The 26,705-nt window shown below is 38.3% G+C and overlaps 1 protein-coding gene across 8 annotated transcripts; it reads right to left on the bottom strand.

Annotated features, from left to right (window-relative positions):
• Window positions 1-964: 964 nt before the first annotated feature.
• On the bottom strand, window positions 965-25,389 carry CCP110 (centriolar coiled-coil protein 110). 8 transcript variants are annotated; one of them, XM_019468727.2, is made up of 17 exons: window positions 25,168-25,389; window positions 23,428-23,573; window positions 21,900-22,238; window positions 21,280-21,435; window positions 18,738-18,866; window positions 14,208-15,849; window positions 12,029-12,159; window positions 11,388-11,559; window positions 10,486-10,625; window positions 10,119-10,235; window positions 9,652-9,753; window positions 9,315-9,431; window positions 7,395-7,468; window positions 6,590-6,652; window positions 5,838-5,897; window positions 5,259-5,344; window positions 965-2,917 (listed from the first exon to the last, which is right to left on the bottom strand). In XM_019468727.2, the coding sequence occupies exons 4-17, from the start codon at window positions 21,418-21,420 to the stop codon at window positions 2,865-2,867; spliced, it is 3,027 nt and encodes a 1,008-aa protein (XP_019324272.2). In that variant the 5' UTR covers window positions 21,421-21,435; window positions 21,900-22,238; window positions 23,428-23,573; window positions 25,168-25,389; the 3' UTR covers window positions 965-2,864. The 8 variants fall into 8 exon arrangements, with proteins under 8 accessions (XP_019324272.2, XP_019324271.2, XP_019324275.2 ...); XM_019468726.2 differs by lacking the exon at window positions 21,900-22,238; XM_019468730.2 differs by lacking the exon at window positions 21,900-22,238 and having other exon boundaries at window positions 12,029-12,156.
• Between the last annotated feature and the right edge of the window lie 1,316 nt (window positions 25,390-26,705).

Below are 26,705 nucleotides of genomic sequence, written 5' to 3'. Positions count from 1 at the left end.
AACTGGGCCAATAAAGGAAGACAAGTGAAAAGGTAGTATTTTATTGTCCAGGGTAATTTTGGTTAGACACGATTTTTGCCCTCAGAGCTGATGGAGAATGGGACTACTCCACTACCCCATAATCCAGTTGGTTCGCTGTATTCAGCAACGCCCCAGGTTTGTTTCTAGGTTGGGTTTAAATGTTTACGTAAATTCCAGTTAACATACAGCGTGATATTAGTTTCGGATGTACAGTACAGTGATTCTCCCTTTTTAATGATTTTTATGACATTTACCTACGCCCGCTCCGGTTCCTTAGAGATAAAGCAATCCACCTCCCATTTGCTTGCGTGTAACTGTTACTTTTCATTGGGGTGATTGTTCATGGGCCGGTGGCCCCTGACAAAGAAGATCTTCCTCTCCCAAACCGGTCCTTGTTTTCAGCTCAGAATGAGTAAGAAGGATTCCCAGTCATACCCTCACGTCCACCACTCCCCGCGCACGAAATGAACCAGAGTTCAAGGGTGGCCACAGGGAAAGGGAGGGGCTCTTTCCACCCTGCCTTGCGGACTGGGCGGTGCAGCCTCTCCCCTGTGGGGGTAAAAACCAGGGGCACGCGAGGCGCTCAGCCGGGACGAGGGCGCAGGAACAAGAGCCGGATCTTGAAGCTGTGCACCTGAGCGGCTTTGATGGGCGCGGCAAGCTGAGCGCCCCTCCCCTTTGGCCCCGCGCAGGCGGCCGGCTCCTAAAAAGCCAAGCCCCTTAGCGCCCCGGTGACCTTTTCACCGCCTGCCAAGTACAGTTTGTGCAAAACTCGGATGCTGGACGAAGCACTGGTATAGGTTACACCCTAAATGGTGGGATATACCTTTCGTGGGGCTTTTAATGATTAAAAAAAAGATCATGTTACGGATTGTTTTGGCCAGATACTTTTCAGCATCCATCAACGGTCCTTCCATTGGTAAATAAAGAAGATCAAACTACATTTCTTTTAAGATGAAAAGTTTATTTTGCCTTCTGCCTAGAAGCAAAACTAGTGAAAATTAAAGTATAAAAATAAATACAATTTACATTAATGGGCATTCCACTCAAAGTAAAAGTAACAAAAATAATGTATATAAATTAAAAATCCATCAAAAGCACAAAACGATGTCTGGCACTTTTATGAGGAAAAGCTGTGAACATTAAAATATGTGTAAAACACACAGGCTTTTATCTTTAAAAAAAACAACACTCAAGTTTGTCAACCTTAATCTAAAGCTAGTTTTTTAACTTTCTCCAAAACAAACTATTTTTTTTTTAGCTAATTTGCATTAGTGTACACAAAATTTGGAAATATCTGTCTTTCTGGAAAGACCCACAATGATATGAGTAAGCTGTATCCTGAGTTTTCAGAATGATAAAGCACAATTTATCATATTAAGATATTTTGCTATACTTTATAAAGAATATATCAGTAACTCAGACATTTTTGACCGCCTTCTGATTTCCTGGCTCACTCACTCAACAAATGATACATCTCAATAAAGAAAATCAAGTTTACACCCTGGGTAGGTTATTACGGTCTACAGCTGGATGTAATAGCCAACTTTTAAATAGGGCCGAAAACTGGAGAAAACAATCTTTATCTCCACCTTCTTCAAAGGATATTAAGAATATATACAGTCTGCACTTTCAAAATACCGGTATCATTTTAAAATTCAAGTTAGAAAGAGTAAATGTACACAGTCCCGATTTTATGTGAGAAGCACAAAGCCCTTTTTGGAAATGGTATGATAAATTAACAGTGGCATTCACTTTCATCAAATCATGTTCCCTTGGTAACATTTTTTGGTTTATATTTTAAATGAATATGTCAGTGATGAAAACCTTAAAAACGACAGTGCCTCCTCAGTAATGCGTAACTTCAGCTTGACAATATTCCTGTTCCATCTGCAAATCTGAACTTGTTGTTATATAGCCCTTTAGTCTCTCCTAAATCAAGCAAGCTACAAAGAGCAGACCATGAAGAAAGACAAGACGCAGACACCAAGAAAACAGAAGCGCATGCAGCGTTACTCTATTTTACAGAAATGGATGCACTGATTCACCCCTAGGTGCTACTACATTCCAGAAGATTGTGCTATCTCCCCTAATTTTTTACCCTCCATAGAAAGATTTTATGATTTAGGAGAAGTGTTTCCAGGAGTACTGGGGTAACATACATTAAACCTAACATATCTGCACAAGACAACTAGCTGTTAAGAGGAATGTACTTTTGATCAAAGCAGTGGCCCCCAACCACTTCTATGGTAAATTTGGGGGGGACCACAATCAGCAGGCGAGTGTTTTCTCCTATGTGGTTATCCCGTAAATCCAAGAATATGAAGACTGAGAGATTAATCAGTTTTTAAAGTTACATAAACCAGGAGAAAAACATCCTTCTGCAGTAATTTCCCCTCAAATACAACAGTATCTAACTTATCAAATTTAGCAATCAGTATGCAGAGATGAATGAAATTTATATTTGAGAACTTAATTTGTAATTTATCACACCTTTTTGACATTTTATAGAAATAAATCCAAATGCCCTTTAAGTTTACAAAAACGTTCTCTGCAGACATCTGGCTACAGAAAACAAACTTAGGTTTGTACAGGTTAAGCAAAGAGATGGTCAATTACTAAATACTAATGTGCCTTCACCCAAACCTAACATTAAGAGGAAAATGACGGTGTAGGGAAGGAATTAACCAGACTGATCAAGTTGCCCAGATAATTGCTCAGCCCTTTGATGTCACTTTGCCTGTGTAAACAGTCCAGGCTTAAATAAAAAGTCCTGGGCAGGGAAAACCGTATGCATGAAACCTCCCATCCACCCCTTGGTTATCCTAACGAATGTTGTCTTCTTAAATTGTCGCAACATTTGGCCGCTTTCTTTGGGTTTTTCCTGCATATGCTCCTAAAAATAGAGCAAAACTAATATTATTTCTCAATGTCAGTTTTTTATAATATCGTTTAATGAGTGTTTACTATATAATGCCAAGCACTGAGCTAGGCAATGTACATTATTATATTTAATCCTTACATAACATAATCCCAAGGTAGAAACTTACTATTTTAATAATAATACAGCCTAGACATGGGAGAGGAAGTCACTTGCCTAAGTAACAGATACTCTGAGAACCCAGTTACACCTGATTTGCTGTTTGACCCAATAACCACTGTGCCATACTGCTTCCGACTCTGCTTTAATTAGTGGTTTCTGAATTTCACTATAAACTCCTGAGTCAAGCACCAGACATCAAATGAGCCAAACAGGTCTTAAAACATACGATCAGTGATTGCAATTGAGTTTGTAAGAACTATAAACTTTAAGTGCTCTGCAGCAAGCTGTAAGCCCTTGGCATTCTACTCCAATCTTAGAGTATGAAAGTCTGTCATCACAAAAAAAACTAGCTTTCTATCAATTGCTTAATAAACATTCATTCTCCATGCGGATCAAACTAAAGCATAAGTTTCAAGTTTGTTTGTAACACAATCCAAGCCACTAAGAATCTAAGCAGGAAAGAAAAATCTTTTCAACTGCAACTATGGGTCCCTGGGTTGAGATTCATACTTAGAATCTTAATCAGTCATACCGTAATTTTTCAATTACATACAATGATAAAATCGTTAGTCTTTTTCAATTGTCTAGGCACTCAGGTATAAATAAATCTTTAGAAAAATAGGAAAGAAATTTTGTACTTTTTTGGATACATAGTAATTGTACATGTTCATTTAAGAGTTAAGTTCATTTGTATTTATAATTATGTTGCAATGCAATTAAACCACAATAGTTCTAAACATTGAACTTGAGGACATGACTAACTGCACTACTCCGTTCCTAATGTGACTTCCTATTCATCCTTCATACTGTTGAGTATTACTTGGCTCTTTTTCTTACAAATTCACAAGGGACAAACAGTGGAGATGAAATGCATGAGACAAGAACATGGAGAGTAGTCACTGTGGCAATAAATAATATCACGCAAAACAGTACTAACTCCTCGATCAATTGCCAGCTGGCCAGAATTTATCACAATATGTGACTCTAATATGGGAAAAAATTGAAAATGTCTTGAAATCCCACATAACTTCACAAGCAGCAGATCTGGTGTTTGCTTGGAGTTCTCCTAGTTACCTTTCAAACCAGGTGATTCTGACCACCTCTGGAGGAAGCAGAATCCTCAACTACATAACCCCCTTTAAAACACCTCCATTGACTGTCACTCACAGTGGCTTCCAAAAGATGACCTTTTACATTATCCTCTACAAGTGCAACATTATAAATTAAATTCACTACATACATGCAAAAAGTCAGCAATCATTTCAAAGCTACGTTCAGTATCTTGTTCCCTCTTTGAACTTATGTGAACAAATGGCAATAACAAAAAAATTTCTTATGTTGTTCATTCCCTCCTAATTTGGAGGAAATCAGTTAGTAATAAAAGCTCTAAATATGCCTAATTGTATATTAATGGGAAGATTAGAATTGATTAAATAACTCATTGCCTAGTAATTAATTGTATATTAATGGGAAGATTAAAATGATTAACTCATTGCCTAGTGATTAATTTTTGGTTTCTTTTAAAAGTTTAGAAAGAAGTGTAGTTAAAGCAAAGCATTTTGAAAGTATGTTTAATGGATCACATAATTTTTGGTGAGCTTATCAAAGTATCTTAACAAAGACACCTACCAAATATTAAAACATTAGCTTAAAAGTTTGGCATGAGTTTCATATTAAATTTGTCTTCTTGCCACCATAAACAGAATTTAAAATCCACAAAATAACAGAAACAAAACTTACCCCCTCCCGCCTGGCATATTCACATGTGATCTTGTGGCCAGAGGGAGAAATTTTTCATCACTTTATGTGCAGATACAAATATTCCTGGGTGATACACTTCCCCAAAGCTCAACAAACATGCACAGATTTAGGCATCAGATTATTATACTTTACTCATTTATAAAAAGGTTTTCTCAATTAGGCACATACAATTGTACAGATTTTTCAGATTAAAAAAATGTATAGCGTTTCCACGGGATTATTACAGAAGCCAAGATTGGACGCACAGTTTTACCAAGGTCTCCTGACCGCCACAAAATACTAACACGGTGGTCATTAGCAGGAATGACTGTGAATATGCCCAAATTATGGTGGCAAGGAAAGACAAGACATTGCACTCGTATGGCCTGCATCGTGGGGCAGCTCGTGCACGTCCTTCTATTGAATGGGCTTGAAGAACTCATTTGCTACACACCTGAAACAGGCGCTCTGTTAGGCACTCTGCTCTGTGAAGACTTCTGTCTATTTTGCACAACCCCCTTCACTGATGTCTTAGGGGTTCTAATTGAATATAAAAGAATTAATAAGTCACTCGCATCAAGATCTAAATGTTCAACATTCAAAGAAAGCAACCATACTGCAACAGTTCAAAGTGCAAATATGCTTGGAAAGAACTTAAGTCTCACGAATGCGCACAGCAAGGAAGCTACGCTTTCCTTCATCGGGAGACTAGAACCAAGGCTTATACTTTGTTGGAAGGATCACTTTGGTGATGCTGAACTTACTATATGGATGCTTACAATACTTAATGAGCAAAATGGTATGAAATGAAAAGTAAAAGCATGCCAACATAAGATGGTAATTAAGATATAATACACAACAGTACACCAAAGGATTATCTTGGAGCACAAAACTTAAAAGATCTTTGCAATGCTATAAAACAAATCACACTTGTAAAATAGATATCCTTTATGTAAAGATACTAAATTATTTTTCCCTCTCAAAGCTCATCTTGCTTTAGATGTTTTTAAATACCCAGGGGTGGCATTCTTACCCTTGTCTACTAAGTAGCCTATGAACTGGTGCATTCTGTCCTTGGTTTGGCTGAAGGACTCTGTTAACAAAGTAAGCAAAAAATTAATTCAAAGAGACTGACATCAATTCAGTTATCCGCCCCCCCCCACCCCATTTTTTAAATAGGTGAAAGATGATTAACAGTGAGGTGACACTGGTCATCTATGCAGATATACCAATGTAATACCATGGAGCAAATCACAATGACTGAAGCATATTAATAGGGTACTTATATTTTTTTCACCAAGAGCCCAAATCTTAGGTTTTTGTCTGGATGTCTCAAGTGTTTAATTCTTGTGTGTTAGATAGTTTATTTATATGCTTCACAAAAACCAACTTTTCCTTTCAAACATCCAAGAGAAGTAACATCACTCTTGTAAAAGTAGAGAACAGGTCTGAAATATTAAGCTAGATTTCTAAGGTTTTTAAGTAATTATCCTAAATAAGTCCTAGACTGTGAGCTGAACTCAGGACATCGGGGGCTCAAATTTCTACCCAAGACAGCATGTCCTATAGAAAGCTCCTGAGACATGTGGTCTGTCATATAGTCAGCTACATGACCTAGTGTTAATATGGATCTTGCCCATTCTTCAGTCCTCCAATCAGCTGGGAGTGTTCTGCTGATGTCAAGTTAGAAATAACTCAACAAAGAGCAAGCTTGGCATTTACAAAGAAAATCTTTTTTTTAAATAAATAAATAGCTCCTCACGGAGATGAAGTAATTTTTCTCACCTTGTTTCAGAAAGATTTTGTTTAACCAGAAATTTCTTATTTGGCATTCCCATTTCAGCAGCTCTAACACAACATAAAAATAAGGACACACAATGTATTTAGAAAGGGAGAGAAAACCCTTACAGATGTGATACATGATGACAGAAACAAATCATTTACAAGTTTTGTACTACTCAGCTGTACTAAGCATACCAGAGACTACTTTCCAGAAAGAAGCAGCTTGCAACGATAGTCACTTTGCATTAGGTTTCCCTCCCGTGAAGTCTTTCGCATATTAGAAAAAGACTACAGGGTTGCCTGGGTGGCTCAGTCAGTTGAGCATCCGACTTGGGCTCAGGTCACGATCTCACAATTTGTGAGTTCAAGACCCGCATCAGGCTCACTGCTGTCAGCATGAAGCCTGCTTGGGATCCTGCTTCAGATCCTCTGTCCCCCTCTCTCTCTGCCCCTCCTCTGCTGGCACTATCTCAAAAATAAATATTAAAAAAAAAAAAAGAATATATCCAAAAGAAGTAAAATTGACAGTGAATATAAAGATTAACTATTTTTAAGGCTGAATGGCTATCGATTACACAAGTTGAACACTGTCAAATTTAGTAGTTTATATGTTTTACCTAAAGATGAAATCAGATTTTATCACCTGAGTAATAAAACTATTTATATAAAAAGAGATTTCTGAGCTCAGCTGTCAAAACGTGAACTGTTCTTTTTTCTAATTTGAATACACAAAGAGACCAATAGATGACTAAAATTAATTGGTTTGGTAATAACTGGATTAATGTGATGTGACAGGAAGTACACTTACTTCATGTACTTCTTCCTATCGAGAGACTTCTGTGTTGCAGCTGACAGGGCCACTCGTGGGCTTTTCATTCTGTCCTTTAAAATACAAAACAAAAAGCTTTAATGGTCCCAGTAATACCACTAAAATAATATAAGATGATCTCAAACTGCACAGAAAATCTTCTCCTACTAGCATTCTGAATTTTAGTCTGTCTTTAGAACTGAAACAGTCCAATTTGTTAATAATTACAATGATTTTTCCCAATGAAGTAATAAACTTGGCTTTTCTTTTGGCTACCACATGAAGACCAATGACTCAAACCACACTCCTCCAACACCCTGATATATTTCAAATAACTCTGGTTTCCAAAAAAGGCAAAATCTACATGATAGTTTCAAGGAAACTCAATGCGGAGCCAGTGATAGTTTATAAGCCATCCAAACAACAGTCAAAGCTTCAACTCCAAAATCCAATCACAAAACAATATGCAATTCTTTTAAATCTGTCATCAGAGTTGCATGTTGCTGGTAATCCTGGGGATTATCTGTGCTTAAGAATTGCAGGGAAGCTGCTGAAGTCAAAATAGGGAATGAGGGGCACCTGGGTGGCTCAGTCGGTTAGGTTAAGTGTCAGACTCTGGATTTCGGCTCAGGTCACGATATCATGGTTCGTAGAATTGAGGCCTGCGTAGGGCTCTGCACTGACAGCCCAGAGCCTACTTGGGATTCTCTCTCTCTCCTTCTCTCTCTGCCCCTCCCCACTCTCTTTCTCTCAAAATAAACTTAAAAAAAAAAAAAAAAAAAAAAAGAGAGAGAATGAGATTTAGTATCAGTTACCCCAAACCCAGAAGAACCTCATTGTGAAATAAGAAATATATTGGTCTCTGCCCCTAGTTCCTGCTAATATTTGATCTTTGACACCTGTTCCTAACACAGAGCTCCCAAAACCCTTGCAAATCTGAGAGTGAAAGAGTAGAAACATTTTTTTTTAAATAAGTTTACTTATTTATTTTGGGAGAGAAAGAGGAGAAAGAAAGAGTCCCAAGGAGGCTACACTCTGTCAGTGCAGAGCCCAATGCAGGGCTCAATCCCATGAACCTTGAGATCAAGGCCAGAGCTGAAATCAACAGTCAGACAGTTAACTGACTGAGCCACCCAGGGGCCCTGGTGGAAGCATCTTTTGTTCTAATATTTGGTTTTTTACCTCAGTTCCTGACACACAGCTCCAATCCCTTGTCATTTTCTGGGTGACAGGAGGATCTTTTGTTCTAATGGAACAACTTTTTGGGGGGCCCCCAGGTGCAGACTATTCATCAGAAAGACCAAGCCTGAGTAGAAGCTTGGAACATTCAGCCTTAGCTTCTTATCTTGCAGAGACAAGAGAAGGGCTGGAGATTGAGTTAATCACTGATCATGCCTGTATGAGAAAGCCTCCATAAAAACACCTAAAATACGGAGTTCAGAGAGCTTCCAGGCAGTGAACACATCCCTGTGCCAGGAAGATGTCCTCTATGCAGACAGAAGCTCATGCCCTCAAGACCCTTCCAGTCCTTGCCCTATCTATCTCTTCATCTGGTGGTTCATCTATATCCTTAATTATGCCCTTTATTATATAATAAACCAGTAAATTCCCTGAGTATTGTAGGCCACTCTAGAAAATTATCAAACCCAAAGACAGGGTTGTGGGAACCCTGTTTTAAAGCTGGTCGGTCAGAAGTATAAGTGACAACCTGAGACTTTGGATGGGGGAATCTTAACTGCCTCCTTACCTTGTAGTATATCTAACTCTTAACTCCAAGTAGAGAGAATCAGAATTGAATTGTAGGACACCCTGCTGGAGTGGGGGAAAACCTCACACATTTGGTATCAGAAGTGTCTTGCGAGCATAGAAGAAATAGAGTTTTTCTTTTTCACTCATTCATTAAAAAATCAGATAACATACCATTTGCCTGAGCATTTTCTCTTTGCGAACTTCTCGGTCATGATGGAGAATAGACATTCTCTCAGCTGCATCCATTACAAAGAATATGTCATGAATACCATACAGGGCAGCTCGCAACTAGGTTCAAAAGAAGAAAATATTGTGCCCATTTAAAAAGATGAGATTAAAAAAAATAAAAATAAAAAAAAAAAGATGAGATTAGAATTTAGTAATATTCTATGCACTTTCACTTAGAGAAAGAGGTTAAAGTTTTAATGGAAACCTATTTTCAGTGGTGAAATAAAGGGAGAGATATAAATGTCCATTCCCTAAAAGCCTACAGGATGTGGGCATTTACCTGAGCTAACACTCTTTCCTGAAGAGAAGCATCTTGTGCTGAGACAACTCCTCTCTTTAATGGTGCCTCTGACTGAAAGCTTCTTATGAATTCCATAGTGTCCTGGAAGAAGAAATGCTCCTTCAAAAACCACTCTTCTAGAAAGATTGATGATCACTGGAATTTTCTTTTGATTTTTTCTCAGCCAATTCAAAATCAGTGAGAACATAAAACTATTACTTATTAGAAGGCAAACAGCACTCTCTAAAGCAAGACAAAAATACCCAAACTACTTCATTTAAATATTTAAAAAAATTATCAGACTGAGATTAATCAGATTTCTGTAACTGCCTCTATTGCAGTGACTAAAAAAATGTTGGATCTGCCTAAGTTCTGAACGAACTGGTCAACTCCAGCTAGTGACTAGCTATCACTGAACTGGGAGACTGAGACAGAAGTGAAATACAAACAATGGACAAGCTTCTTACTTTTACGGTTTGGCGAAGTTGTTTTAGCTTATCTGTCTGCATAAGCCTACGAGTTAGAAATCCTTTTGCCACTGCAGTTACTTTGTTAAATTTTGTTTGTACTTCTGGACTGAAAACCTGGAAGAAATAAGACAGATACAATTATTTGAGGATCTGAGCATTATACTCAAGATGTTTTCCCAATCTATTACAATAAGCTAAATTCTTCTACATATGTGTGCTCTGTGTAGTTTCATCTCTGACAAAAGCTAAGCTATTCGATGTATGGCAAAAATATCTGTCCCCATTTGTACAACCTAAGATAATGTACCTCTTTAAAAAATATAGCTAGACAGACGGATACACAAATATCATGAAGTATGCCCACCTGAGACCATTTAGTTTTGGCCCTTCCAAAAGCCCTTGTTACTGAGAGTTTGGTGAAGCCACTAGTTGATGATCCCCAGAGGTAGAAGGGTGCTTCATTTGCAGAACCAAAGCTATGCTGTAGGGCAGAGTTCGTGAAACCTGGAAAAATAAATATACATAGAGTATTATACTTGATATTATATAATCAGAATATGCAGAATGTCCAAATAAACACTTATGACTCACTAAGAAGAACAACCGCCCCTGAAACTAATCCATGTGCAGACTTAAAATATTTATGGACTTTAAGCTTATGCACCAGATGGAGCTTCTCAACACAAACAGCATCTCTGGATAATTGAAGATGTGAAGATATGCTCTTGCTGGGTCTGAAGAATTAGATGTAATTCAAGATCACTCAGGAGATGGCAAACTGTGTTTTCAGTTAAAGCACATCACCTGCTGCATGAATAAACAAAGCCTGGGCTCTGAGTCAAATTTCCTGGTATCTTCCTCGCTGAGGTGGCTTTTCTCATGAACACCTGCTCACTAGTCTTTGATCTGCCATCATTTCATTTTTCACTAGTTACTGGTAAATAGAATTACTTGAAGAGCTACAGTTTGGGGGCACCTGGGTGCCTCAGTCAGTTAAGTGTCTGACTTTGGCTCAAGTCACGATTTCATGGTTCAGGAGTTTGAGCCCCACATCAGGCTCTCTGCTGTCAGCACAAAGCTGGCGTCAGCTACTCTGTCTCCTCTGTCTGCCCCTCCCCTGCTTGCATATGCGTGCATTCTCTCTCTCTCAAAAATGAACATTAAAAAAAAAAAAAAGAACAGAGCTATAGCCTTAAAGTGTGCCAAATAAAATACCTTGCTGTGGGATAACTTTCCCAAATGGAAGAGAATTTTAAAAACATTTACCAGAACTATTTGAATTTGAAGTATGGAGTGAGTCCACTTGAGACAGCATTGTTTCCAGCAAACCAGAGTCACTCACTTTTCTCCATTCTAAGTCCACTGCACTGTGAATGCCCAATTCAGAGGCTTCAGCTGCCTTCTTCTCTTTTAACATTTTCTCCTGTTCTTCTATTTCCTGTAGATTAACCATGTATTATAACCTGCTATATCTTTTAATTATATCCCAAAATACCACCATTTTAGGCTTAGCTAAAAGTAATGGGGAATTATCAGCAAATGATTAATTTCAAGTTTTCCTACCTCAAGTGAAATCTTAAAACAAGTATTCTTCCCCTTCAATACACTCATGCAGAATGCATATTTCAGCATCTATGTATAAAATACCTTTGAAAAATATTAAACGTTTTGAGTCAAGGAATCAGAAGTCTCCTTTTGATAAATTATGCATTTATTTTTAGATAAGCTAAATATCAAACCTCACAATTCGGCAATATCCATGTATCAAAATCAATCACCCCCTTAGATTAAGATATACAGGGGAAAAAACTACAAGTATCCTATACATAACGTGTGACCAAAACTCACACATACCCTGGGCTAACTTCCACTTACCAGCCCCATGTCCTTACATTTTAATTCCTCACCTTTTGCAATCTTTCCTGTTCCCTTTCCTGCTCAGCTATGAGTAGTGATAACTGCTGGGCATGCTGTTCTTCTAGTCTCTTCCGCATTTCTTCAAAAGCTAACATCTTGCTTTTTAATATCTCCTCGCCTTCTGAAAAGAAACACATACCCTCAAATTTAGAAAATTTACTAATATCTGATACACAATTTAAATTATGCTTCTGACCAAAGAGCATTCCGACATCTGACATGACACAATCAAGGCACAGCCAGGTCCCCACTGTGAACCACATCCTCGGCCCCTCCCCTCACTGCATGCTACCAAATAAAGGCCTGTGTGTCACCACCATCCACGCTCAACAGATCGCATCACGATCTGAACTGATGGAGCCAAGACCATGTGTTCAGTCTGGATTCTCCTCACTCAAATTAACCTCAAGATGTGATTCTCAGCTGTTTATTCTTCTGACTCTCGTTCTTCCCCAGGATCTCTGGTATTGTGGCTTGTAGTTTTGTTTTGGTTTGGTTTTTTAAATAAATGTTCCTTTGATAGTGCAAAGCTTCTCAGCTTCAGGTTCCAAAACACATCGGAAATTAAAATTACATATATCACAATTACTAACTAAAAAATGTATTAAATCATTACAACTATACAACTTACTGAATAGAAAGGGGTAAGCCACTCTGAAATGTTGAAATACCAAGTATTACACAGACATAGCACATATTCATGGATCCATCACGATTCAACAAAATTCAAAGAATTATTCTTTCCGAATATACAGTCAATGATTTTCACTGAAGATAAGCATACTGTCTATCTTCTATGGTACCCCCATAATTTGTTCCTAAATACATTGTATTCATTTACAACAGTTTGCATTTGTTCATGTGCAATTTTTCATAGGCAAAAGGGACTAGAAAAGCAGGGCTAGAATTACAACTTTTAGCAAAAAAGGAAAAAGCTCCTTAGCCCAACCACACAACCAATAGCGAGAGATCATTCAGCTCTACCTTAAGAATTTCATCAATGAGCACTGTCCAGGGGCTCATCTGACAGCAAGCCGGCTACCTCCATGACTGGCCTCGCTCCTATTAAAGCACTGCCAGAACTGCCCCATGGTTGGCTTTGTGGGTGTCTGCTACTCATGGGGACAGCCTCCAGCCATGCTGTACTGTCCGTCTGGATTATCCAGGTTGGCTCCCCAGGTATCGACTGATGTTTATTTATTAAAGTTCTTATAAAGTTACACAGGCCTTAAAACTCTATTTGTCCTATAAACCCTGTCATAGTGTGCAACTTTACAGAATGTGAGGTTTTTTTAGGAAGATATTTATCACATTAGAACTGAAATGTTTATGTCCAAGAACTTCATTTACTTGACTCGGATCTTCTGTATCAGTAATGAAGAATGATGAACCATGACAACAAAATAAGGATTAATGAAGAAGGCATGTTTTAACAAGTTGCTGTTAATATAACACTAGATGAGAAAGAAATTTGAAATATTTTTTATCAATAAAGATGCCATTCTTGAAACGCTACTCACAGAGACTTATTTGTGATTTTTCTCTAATAATTTGATGTTCAGGTGTTCCCTGAAGGACCAATTACATGAGGAGCTCATTACAAATGAAAGGACTGATGGAAATATTAGAAACCACAGTCCAAAAGGAAAATATCATAGTAATACACTAGATTAAAACTGTGAGTGATGTTTCATGCAAGAACTTCTTCCTCCAGTCATTAACAATATTCTCTGTGATACAAAGTGAACTGTGAAAGATTCACATTTTAAATAAGAAAATCCTTGAAGAGGGGTGCCTGCGTGGCTCAGTCCATTAAGCTTCTGACTCTTGATTTCAGCTCAGGTCATGATCTCAGTCATGGGATCGAGCCCTGTGTCAGCCAGAGCTGGGTATGGAGGCTGCTTAAGATTCTCTCTCCCTCCTCTGACCCTCCCCTGCTTGTGTGCTTGCTTGCTCTCTCTCTCTCTCTCAAAAAAAGAAAATCCTTTAAGAAAGCCTATCAAATGGCAATAAACTATAGCTAATGATATGTTCTCTGACAAGAGAAATGAAATTAAATATCCCGATGAACAAATGAAGACAATTATTGTTTTTCAAAATGTCAATTAAAAGTATTAAATACAGGGGCCATCTGCTGGGAGGGTATCAAACACTTCAGAGTTTCCTTACCTTTGGAACTACTTTCTAACATTTTATTCTTGTTGATGTAGACAGATCCCTTAGGGTATCTTTTTTCTGGCAAATGTTGCCTTTCCTGTTCAGTTATTCCGGTTGTTAAGACAAAAGGGCAGTTTTCTTTTTGCAAACTATCAATATCTAAATCAAGTCTGCGTTTCACTTTCTCAAAACTGTTATCCAAAAATTGTTCATTTCCACAGGACACTGTAGGGGTGTCCATCTGCTGTCTGGTATTCTGGTTTTGCATCAGTAAAGGAGATGGGTTTTTTACATCATAAGACTTATTCAGTTCCATCTGTAAATTGCAGTTTTTCTCTAACACATTGGCTGACTTGAGTGCACTCATGGGTCCAAAGTTTTGACTCACTACACACTGACCGGTGGCATATGGCTCGTGCGATCTTGGCATCGCAGTACACGTACTATCCATTTTGTGTGGTCCTCTCCCATCACATGTTAAGTGACCTTCCATGACATCAAGTCCATGAATAACCTTATTTTCTAGGTGATTTCCTGAAGACTGACATACCTGATTTGATTTACCTAAAACCACTTCCTGTATGGCTTCAGATGTATTTTTGGTGACATAAACCTTGCTTGAACAAACTCCTAAATCAACTGGTAACTTTGGCACAGTTTCAGGTATTTGTGTTTTTTCCTCAGTATCTTGAACAACTAAGTCTATCGTCTGTTCTTTTCCTTTAGGACTTAACTCACAGGCGTTTATTGGGTTATTTATAAGTATATGACATGCTGATGATGGTCTAGAATGCCTTCGATGTATTTTAGGACTCAGGCTTGGCTCTGGAGTAGGTAATTTGGCATATGAACCAGTAAGACTTTTGATAACATTATTTTCGGTAACAAAAGTGGGAATGACTTTAAAATCAGAATCAGGATCTAAAATAGTGTGATGGCCAGTTCGTACAGGTATGTCCACTTTAGAAAAGCTACCTAAAACTGATGTATTCATGCTGCTTGCTTGAGCGGAAGCACCTTGGAGAAGAACATTTGATTTATTAAGGCTTGGTTTGTCAGGAATAACTGAACCACAGTGTTTGCCAGTCAACTGTGCCTTTTCCTTTCCATAGTCAGTCACTTTACCAGCATCATTCTCTTTATCTGAATGACTCTCGTTAACACTCCTCTTTGCACTACTTCTCAGACTGCGTCTAGACTGTTCTCTTTCTATATATTCCTTTGACTTTTTCATCAGGTTCTGAAGACTCATTATGTAGGGATCTGGAGTAACTTCCGAAAGTGATGGATCCGGTTCTTCATGTGTTGGCAAGAGACCATCAGACGTAAGAGTCTCCTGTGGGGTTGCTGAGGGGGTTTTTACAGAAGCTTCGTTCTCCGCAGGGCTAATATCTGAAATATCACACTGCTTCAGAGAATTAAATTCTTCTGAGTCCCTAGCTAAGTCTATCCCATTAAATTTAAATCGGTCCTCATTATTCAGTGGCAAAATTCCAGTTATCTTTTCAGACTTTCCCGAACTAGAGTGTTCAGTAGGGCTTGGCAAGATATTTGGAAACATAGCAGGGACATTCAGGTTTCTCTCTTCTGAATTAGAGTAAACTGGTTCAGTCTCCCATGGATCAAAATCACCGGCATTAGGTGCTTTTCTAACCTGAAAAAGGAAATTGAAAAATTAATATTCCCTTACTATACAAAAAAAGCCTTTGATTTGTTTTCTAAAATAAAATTGAAATAGAAAATTCAGAGTTCTAATATTTGAAAACACAAACAAACAAAAACTAAGATAACCTTTTTCTATTGTGTCCTATATCACAGGGAGCACAAATTACTATAAAAAATATCCATTGGTCATTCTGGCCTGTTTATTTAAAGATTAAAAGAAAAAAAAGGAGATTATCTAATCTGATACAATATGTATGTATGTGTATGGGTATACACGTATATTCATATATCCATGTGCAATTTAATCTTGGAATAGAAGGAGTCTCATTAACTTTCTTTTGGTTTACATGTTATTAATGTCACCAGTTGTTCCTCCTATGAAAGCTGTCATCGAAGCATACCAAGGTATGAGTTAAAATAGCAAATAAATTTCTTACATAGATGACTCCTTCTTTAACAAAGACTAACATATTTTGTAGTAACTAAAACTAAACATTGTAACTAAAATCCTTCTATATGATGAGGCAAATTTGTAGTAAATGAAAGCTCAGCCATGTAGCTTAACTTACTTAGAAATAAAATTTTCAACTTAAAATCCAAATCATCAAAGCAAACTTCAATTTGATTCACCGATGGCCATTTTTAAACAGCAACCTGTTAATGAGTTTTGCAACAAGCAAAAGTAAAAAAAATTCTGAATTAAGGGGCACCTGGGTGGCTCAGTCAGTTAAGTGTCCAACTTGAGCTCAGGTCATGATCTTGCAGTTTGTGAGTTCAAGCCCCACATCGGGCTCTCTGGTGTCAGATGGGAGCCTTGCTTTGGATCCTCTACCTTCCCCCGCCCCTCCCCTGCTCACACGCACTCTCTCTCTCTCTCTCTCAAAAATAAACAAACATTTAAAATTTTTTTCCAGGGGCACCTGGGTGGCTCAGTTGGTTAAGTGTCTGACTTCAGCTCAGGTCATGATCTCATGGTTCGTGGGTTTGAGCCCCGGGTTGGGCTCTGTGCTGACAGAGCCTGCAGCCTGTTTCAGATTCTGTCTCTGGCTCTCACTGCCCCTCCCCCACTTGTGCTCTGTCTCCAAAATAAATAAACATTAAAAAAAAAAAATCCAAATTAAGAGAACAATTGATACACAAGAGATCCAACAGAAAAAATTAAAATTACACTTTCTATCTAAATCATTTGACTTTGCAAAAGAATAAAAAGTGAACTAGGGGGTGCCTGGGTGGCTTGTCGGTTAAGTGCCCAACTCTGGATTTCAGCTCAGGTCATAATCTCACAATTTGTGAGTTTGAACCCTGCATCAGGTTCTGCACTGAAAGTGCAAAGCCTGCTCGGGATTCTCTATCTCTGTCCCTCTCTCTCTATCCCTTCCCCATGCACACAGCTCACCACCCCCCCAAAATAAATAAATAAACGTTAAAAAAAAAGAATAAAAAGTGAACTAGGATGGTTTTTAAAGATTATACAAGTATATGTTAAGCTGACAGAAATTATCATATTATCAATACAGACTCCAGAATCCTGAATATTAAAAGATTTTTAGGGGCGCCTGGGTGGCTCAGTCAGTTAAGCGTCCGACTTCGGCTCAGGTCATGATCTCATGGTCCGTGAGTTCGAGCCCCGCATCAGGCTCTGTGCTGACACCTCAGAGCCTGGAGCCTGCTTTGGATTCTGTGTTTCCCTCTCTCTCTGACTCTCCCCCGTTTATGCTCTGTCTCTGTCTCAAAAATAAATAAACATTAAAAAAAAAAATTTTTTTTTAAGATTTTTAGGTCGTTGTGTATGTGTTTTTTCCCTAGACCATATGGCACTCCTGTTTTACCTTACAAATCCCAAGACATATAATGGTTTCCAGGTACTATGCAATAAACAGTACAACAAAGTATACTTAGTCACAACCTCAGGATCAAAATAAAACAAAAGTGATACATACTCACCAAACCCAGGAACATATTCATAGGTTTAAGTAAAATAAAATGTTTTCTTAAAATACCTCACGTTTCACATTTGTGTATACAGCAACTATGATTTTGTACACTACTAAAATGAGCCTTGAACTTAATATGGACAGTAATTATAATATGCAAATTAAATTATTACCCACGGAGAAATGAAGGTAGCAGTTGGTGGGAAATAGTCTCAGGTTCATTATACATGTGTCATCTAGTATGAATTATACAGACTGCAAACCCTTAAGATTATGAAGAAAATTTTAAATGTAGCCTGCAGAACAGTGCTATGTATGGTAGACATAATTTGTTCAACATAATTCATTTGGGTTTTTTTTAGTACGATCCAGACCTTAAATTGTTTATACAAATTTAAATTCAGCTAAATAAAAATAATTGCAAACGGCATGAATGTATTGTTTAAATGGTTTCTATTTGGATCTAAGATGAATGTAGACAATTCTACTTATCTAATCTAAATTGCATTTGTGTATTTAAGAGGGTAATTTTCACCAAAAAAAATTGGGGGCAGTTATTTACTTTAGCAGAGAATGAGAATAAGGTCATTGAGTCAATAGTCTGATTAGTTCAGAGGTAAACCACAATGGTCGATTCTATCATTTTGTCACTGAGAATTCCATGTTTTTAGAGTCATAAGACACAGACAATAAGCAATTATATTCAGGGTAGGGCTCCATTGTCTAAGTACCCTCTGATTCAAGTACTAGGCATCACTAACAAGCAAGTGAGTGTTCTTTGGAGTAACTGAAATGGAATATTACAAACTACAAAGCTTCTCAAACATTATAGTGAAATATATTGGTAACTAACTAGTAAGTGCAAACATATTTCTGAAAAATTATCATCAATGCTTACCTCATGATTTCTTAATTATAATTTTTAAAAGCCTACATTACACACCTGAACATTTTCAAGAATCTCCTGGACACGAGCCAGTAAATCTTTCTTCTTATTTACATGCTTTCTTGTTTCTACATCAAGTGCTTTCTGCTTTTCTTGTTGCATTTCCTTCCTTCTCTCAATGGTAAGCTGCAAAACATCATAAATACATAATTATTTCTCATAAATATAAAAATATCATAAAATCAGAAAGCTCTGAATCAGAATGATTAAAACATGGAACAGATAAAACCACAGGGAAAGGTATCTGAGCAGTAGTGAGGGGTAATGAGGAGGATGGGGCATGGGAGATCTTTCTGTGGGTACAAGAATGTTCTGTGTAGGTGTGAGTTACACAGACATACGCCATATATGAAAACTCATGGAACATTAGAACTTGAGATCTGTGCATTCTACTGCACGTAAATTATTCTCAACTGAATAAAAAAGTTAAAAAGAAAGAAAAAAACCTGTTCACTTACCCAATGCTCTAAAATGAGAAATAAAATAAGCCCTTTTGGGGGCTCCTGGGTAACTCAGTTAAGGGTCTGACTCTTGATTTTGGCTCAGGTCATGATCTCACAATTCATGAGATTGAGCCCCACGTCGGGCTCTGTGATGACAGTGCAGAGCCTGCTTGGGATTCTCTCTCTCTCTCCTCTCTCTCACTCTCTCAAAATAAATAAATCAACTTAAAAAAAAAAAAAAAAAAACACAATAAGCAAATGGTATTTTTGAACTCTGACTGGACCCAGATTAGGAAAAAAAATAGTATAACAGACATTTTGAACACAAATGGAGAAATCTAAATATGAATAGAATATTAGATGCTATTAAAATTATTACTAATCTTCTTAGGATGTGATGATGGTATTGGGGATTTTATGTAGGAGGATATCTTATTTTTAGAATATTTATACCAAAACATTTAAGAGAAAATTGTTATACAGCTTCAATTTTCAAATGGCTCCGCAAAAAAAAAAAAAAAAAAAAAAAAAAAAAAGCACGTATGTGTATATACACATCTACATATATATAAAATCACAAACACCATAAAGCAAAGATGGCAAAAGTGTTAAAAATTATTAAATCTAGATGGCATCCATGTGGGGAGTCACTGCACTACCCTTTCTATTTTTCTGTATGTTTGAAAATGTCATTACAAAAAGTTGGCAGAAAATATTGATCTTTTACCTCCTGTTATATAAAAAAAAAATTTCATGCAACTTCTTTCAATTATATTAATTTTCTGGTTTGAAATAAAGTCACACACATTTTAAAAACATTCAATCAGTATGAAAGAGTTTACAATGAAAAGTGTGTCTTCCTTCTCATCCTGTATTCCTTTATCATTCCTAAGAAAAAGAATCTTATATAAAAACCCAAATAGTTGACATATATTGAGTACCTCCTATGATCCAAGTAGTGTTCTAAGCATTTTACATGTATTAGATCATTTAATTCTCCAAAGAGTCCTATTAAAGTAGACACTATTTTTATTCTCATTTCAAAAATAAAGAAAATGCGGGTGGCCTGAGTGGTTCAGTCAGTTAAGAATCTGACTCTTGATTTAGGCTCAGGTCATGATCTCATGGTTTGTGAGTTCAAGTCCTATATGGGGCTCCGCACTAACATTGCAGAGCGTGCTTGGGATTATCTCTCTCTTCTGCTCTCTCTGCCCTCCCATGCTCATGCTCTCTCTTTCAAAATAACTAAACAAACAGGGAAGGGGAGGGCAGAGAGAGAGGGAGAGAGGGAGGGAGAGAGGGAGGGGGAGAGGGAGGGAGAGAGGGGGAGAGAGGGGGAGAGAGACAGAAAGAGAGCAAGGGAGCGAAAGAAAGAGAGAGAGGGAGAAAGAAAGAAAAAAGGAAAGAAGTACAAGAAAAGAAAATGGACCTGCAAGTTCACACAGCAGGTAGGTGGCAGAGCAGTGATTTAAACCAAGGACAGCAGGCTCCAGAGCCAGGCTTGTAAGCACTATTTTACCCTGCTCCAGAGAGCACGATGTGTGCAGTGATTTACAATAGACTGTGGAGATCCTTCCATGCCTGCACATGTGGGTCTATTGTACTCATTTCAATGGCATGTATGAGATTTCTATAAAATGGACCACAGTCTTTAAACTAGTCCACTACTGGACATTTACGTTGTTTGTTAATCTTTTGATATTTCAAACAATGCTACCATAACCTGTACGTATTTCTTCGGGCACAAAGAGCAGTATAAGTGTAAGATATTCCCAAAAATGGAATTGCTAAATCAAAGGTTACATATACTTTCAAATTCTGATAAACACTACCAAAATGATCTCCAAAAAATAAAATCAGCTGATTCTCTCAGAAAAAAATGTAGGATAAGTGCTTTTTCCCCACAACCTAAGGAACGGTAGGTCTTAGCAGATTTTTGCCAATCTAGTAGATGAAAAAACGCTAACTCTTTTATATTTAATTATGAATACGAAGCATTTTTTCAATGTTTATAACCCCTTTTTTGCTTTTCTGTAAACTTACCTTAGTGACTCACTATAGAAAAAAAGATTTTTTAAAAATCATAGAATGTTTACCAGTGGAGAAAGCACAGCCACTCCATGGAAGCGGATAAGTGAGATGCTTTCAGATGGGACAGGTAGAAAGCTCTCCGTGGCCAGTGATGCCTGCTGGACTCTGGCAAGACTATTCTCACAGAACTTCTCATACTCCTCCATCTTCCCACAATTACACTGTCAGAGAGAAAAATGTCACTTGCAATGTGCTGAGAAAAACAGATCTTCATGATTTGGCAAATTTTATAGAGCACTTAAATATTTCTAGCATTGACAATTCCTAGAACTGGCCCCCAGAATTTTTTTTTTCACTGATGAACAGCGAATTCTTAAGTAGAGGTAAGCACCTCAAGATCCTACCCAGTGAAGCCTTGCTTCCTATATTAAATATTTCCAAGCATATGTATATACATCAATCTTTAAATATGATTTGTTTAGAAAAGTACTAAGAACTCACCAGGGAAAAATTCTTAAAGGAACAAAAGTTCTACACCACTTTACTCACTTCAGATTATAAACTAGAATATTGTATTTTCCTTAGCAGGACTTATCTACACAAGAAAAACTAAATCATACAAAGGTAAAAATGCCAAAAGAAAAAAAAAGACAAAAAGGCTATTTACATAAAAGAGGATATTTACCTTTTAAAATTCTTCTGTTATCATGAAGTTCAAAGTCTATTAGTACTTTCACATCTTGAAAATATATCTGGTCTCCACAGTCACCAGACAAATCAGTCACAGGTGGAAACCAGAGTATCTACTGGCTCTCTTAATAATACCATCTTATTGTTGAAAATTCTAAGCACCACCAAACTACTTAAAACAATCTGCCCAGTAATTTCACAACTTCTGGAAAAGTGTGATGATGGCTATGAAAATGCAAGGTAATCAGGAAGCATTAGCCAGCATGTTCATTCATTTAGCTAATGTTAAATATTTGATTGCCTGTTTCCATAGCTTTATGTCTGGCATCGTTTCCTTTAAATAAGAGAAAATGAAAAGAGAGACATCAGACTCATAACCAGCAAGGGTATGAACTGTGAAAACAGAAAAATACAATAATGTTCCCTTAGGTGTTCATTTTAAAACAATTAACCAAAAAAGGCGGGGGGTGGAAAATCTAATTGATGATATGGGATACGCAGCAATGAAATAAGACAGAATATGATACTGTCTTAAGCATTAAGGTACTTAAAAATGTAGTACACTAAAAAGTCAGGGACACATTATAGCATAATTAGAAATGAAGAAAAAGCATATTATGATTTGATTATGAAAAATAAGATATATTGCTAATTTTGACCAACTGGTAGTCTTCTTATTAATAAAACTTCTTCCTACCATCCCATCAATTCTAATTATTTCTATATTCAACTTATGAAAAGTGTGAGTTTAATTTCAAAGAAAATTATACTGGAGTGTGAATGAGATTATTTTTCAAGCTTGTATTCACAAAACAAGCAAAAGTAAAAAAAACAAAACAACAACAACAAAAAAAACCACAACACCTTTCTGCATGACATACCAAGGCCTCATTTTTTAGTCTGGATTTCAACCCCCATTATGTTATCTTAACAACCAAAATATGCAGAAGCTAAAATGTAAGAGAAATTCAAACAACTCCATTTCTACTAAAATACTTAAAAATATTTTTTAAGACAACCCACGCATTCAGCATTATAGGGCATGTAAATAGATGACTATACAATTATAAGAAATATTTACTTTCTATGTATACACAAGTATGAAATTCTATTTTAAAGTTCTGGGAAATGTAAAGAATGAATAAAATGTTTTTATGGCAAGTTTTATTTTTCTTTCAACAACCTCATACAGATATGCCAATTGCTTTGGAAAGTTAAATTCAAATCTCTTAAACAGCACACGTTTGTCATGCATATTGCAGATGTACCGTGTTAGATTTTTTATTACAGCATAACTAGGGCATATGATAGGGCTTTTAATACCCAAATACAAGTGCTAAATATGGTTGATTATGGAAATTACCAAACGATCCTAGAGCATGAAAGAATTTTTCCTATCCTTCAGCCTCAATGTGAATTTCCCTGACCTCAAAGAGGCCATCCCTGATTATCCCATCTAAATTAATCCTGCGTTTACTCACTATCACATTACCCTGCTATTTCCCAATTTTCATAGCACTTACCACTATCTGAAATTATCTTGTTTATCTCCTTGGGTTTTGTCTGTCTTCCTCCACCAAAATGTAAGCTCCATAAGCACAGGTACCTTTTCAGTCTTGCTCACCACTGAATCCCCATTACATAGAACAGTGTCAGCACACAGTAGGCACTTGATAAAAGTAATGAATAAATGAATTAGGGTAATTGGCTCAAACAATAACGCAAACCAGGAGAGAAGAAAAAAAGGAGAGAGTGGACTAGATAAAAAAAGAAGCTAGCGAGGAAGAATGGAATGTAAAGACTGGTAGTTTCATGGATGATCCTATTCTCCAAAGACACTGGTACCCCTCAACTGCAAAGGCAATCATTTAAAAAATGAGCATTGTATCCTATATGATTAGCAAGAAGGCACTTCATTTCTCACACAATTACCTGTCAGCAAAGTTTTTTTTGAACAGAGCCTTGACTACAATGCCACTCCAACCACAAGTCTACCGACCCACAGTTTACCAGCAGGCATTACCAGTCCACTTGAATTAACAATTTTCAGCTGCATCAAGTTCAGACATGCCTTGTCTTCTCCGTTTATACCATGACCCTTCTCCAAATGAGTCTCTTTGCAAACCCCATAGACGGGTGCTCCTCACCAGTGTTCTACCAGCAATGTCACTAAAGGGGATAGTGCAAGTAACAGAACAGATCTTGCTGTGTTTTCGGAAGCTAGCTGCTCGTTTACCCCCTAGTCCTCCCAAAGACCAACTTTTTGTATAGGCAATAAAGAGGAAAGTTTCTTATTCAGGGACACATTAGCTGTGTGTTCTTGGCAATTTACTTACCATCTCTATGCCTCAATTTCCTCATCTGTAATGCAGGGATAATCAGAGTATCTGTCTCAATAATTCAATGAACTAAAACGTGTGTGGCAATTAGCATAATGCAGGACACGCTGAAAGGACCAGTATAGGGGACTGCTTTTATTATTAAGAGGATGATGATTATGATGGTTTTTGTCACTAGGTTGTGAATATCGGGAGGGTAGCGACGGTGCTTTTGTTCCTCGTAGGATTCACATGTAACTTTAAAACACAGAAAGGGGGACAACACCGTCCTCATTTCGTTGTTTCCAGACCCCTGTCCATCAAATCAATCTCTGGGAGCCTGTCACTTGCCTAAATTGGGTGGTAGGGAACCGGGATTATAACCCTGCAGAATAGGAATCACCTAGCAGTATCAGGGGCAATCAAGAGAAGTTGCTTTATTAGCCTCAAGCTTATTCCCCGGGGTCGCAAAGGCAGAGTAAACAGCACTCCTAGGGCCTTTGGTTGTGGTAACCGGCTTTCAGAGTGTCCAGTGCACACCCTGTGGACGCTCCCTCGCCCGTGTCTTGGGAGAAGAAAAACGGTCCAGTTTTATCAACGTGAGGCGATTTCTGGCTCTGTCTCGAGTTTATTTGCTAGGGACCCTCTGCCTTGACCCCAGCGCCCCACGCCCACCTCCCCCAGCTCCTTTGATGGGGCTCCATCCCGAGGGCCCAGGCAGCACCAGCATCCGAGCATCACCTCCGCGCCGAGTGTCGCTGGTCCCCGGGCACCTGTCTCCTCACATTCGGCGCTTTTCTAAAGACTCGAAGCTCAGGGGTCCACCACCTGCATGCGGGTTCGGCACAGAGTTCACCCGCAGCTCTCAGGGCGCCAATTCCGCCTCCCCCGGTGACCTAAAAGCCGGGACCCGCTGAGGATCTAGTTCCCTCCTTAAGCACACACCTGATCTCCCACGGCCTCGTCAGCTTTTTTTTTTCCCCTCGCCACGGGCCTTGTCAGGAAGCAAACGGCTCAATTGGTACTGACAGAGCGCAGCTCGGTCCGCCGCCGCCTTCTCCTTCTCCTCCCCGCCATATTACTGGTCTCAGGCGGCAACGCGGGATCCTGGCAACCGCCACTGCCGCCGCCACCGCCCGGACTCCACCTCTTTGGGCCGGCACTTCCGGGGGCTGCTTCCGGGGCCGTTGGAACGGTTGGGCCGGCAAAAAACTACAATCCCCAAGGTGCATTGCGCTCCGCGGTACGCGCCCTGTCCTAGTGATGGAAGGCGTAGTACTTGCGGGCGGCGCAGTGCACGCTGGGAAACGTAGTCTTCACTGCAAGCTAGGGCCTGTAAAATTTTAATGTATTACTATAAGAACGCCCCTCAGGTCTGAACCCCCTGAAGCGTTCCTTGTAATTGCTACTTTTTACTTATCTGTAAAGAGATAACCTCTTTATTTGTGGTCGTTGGAAAACATACACTTACCAAATTTTTTTTCCCATAAATAAAAAATTGCTGAATCCCAGATATCAACTCTAAGCCTCAAGACATCCCTACACTTTTGCAAATCAGTGGGAAAACACGTCCAAGAACAAAAAGTAACAGGTTCAAGGTGGCCCAAAAAGCCCTGAATGTTTTACCAAAATCTTCTATCTAAACATATTACCAGCTTTCCCCAAAATATGAGGTAGTTAGTTGCCCCTTTCCATTTCCTAACTCTGTTTTACCTTCTGCCTTTCTTGCTGAAAATTCTTCCCGTGCCTATTTTTGCACATGTAAAATGAGTTTTAAGAGTGCCTATCACACACACACACACACACACACACACACACACACACACACACCGCCTATCACAAGGGTAGTTGTGAAGAACAAATGAGATCTATTTCTTACGCAGTGCCTGGTACAAAAGTCTCACTATTAGCCCTCAGTAGAAGAAGTAAGATCAGGAGGAGGAGGAGTGGAAGGGCCACAGGATTAAAACTGGGATGGCTTGATGTCAGTCTTGACTGTCATTAATTGCGCAATTCATTTCACCGCTCCTGGCCTCGATTTCCTTATCTCTAAAATGGAAGAATCATTAAAATCCCCTCCACCTTTATAATTCGATTGTGCGTCTTCTGCTATGCTCTTTCATTCCCTCAGAATCTGAAAAATCCTTCTAAAGTCGATTGAATTCAATCTCTTGAGATAATACTTATCGACGAAGATTTATTGTGAGAATAAATGAGATAATGCATAAGACAAACGTTTGCTGGCACAGAACCTGGAACATGGTAAGCGCTCTACAAATGTGAGCTGTACTCCCTAAGCACTATTATCCACCCCCGCCCGTCCCCCCACGAGAATGTAAACCCCAGGAGAGCAGAGACCCTGTTGGTCCTGTTCATTCTTGTATCCTGAGCGCCTGGACTGTTGTTTGCACATCCTGAATTGAATAAATAAATAGTCTAAGTGTCCTGCCCCTGCAAGGCTCCCTGGGCAGTTTCCTCAAGGG

The sequence above is a fragment of the Panthera pardus genome, unplaced genomic scaffold, assembly GCF_024362965.1.
Source record: "Panthera pardus isolate Hobbes unplaced genomic scaffold, ASM2436296v1 HiC_scaffold_5, whole genome shotgun sequence".
Taxonomy (NCBI): domain Eukaryota; kingdom Metazoa; phylum Chordata; class Mammalia; order Carnivora; family Felidae; genus Panthera; species Panthera pardus.
This window is presented reverse-complemented; position numbering and strand designations above follow the sequence as displayed.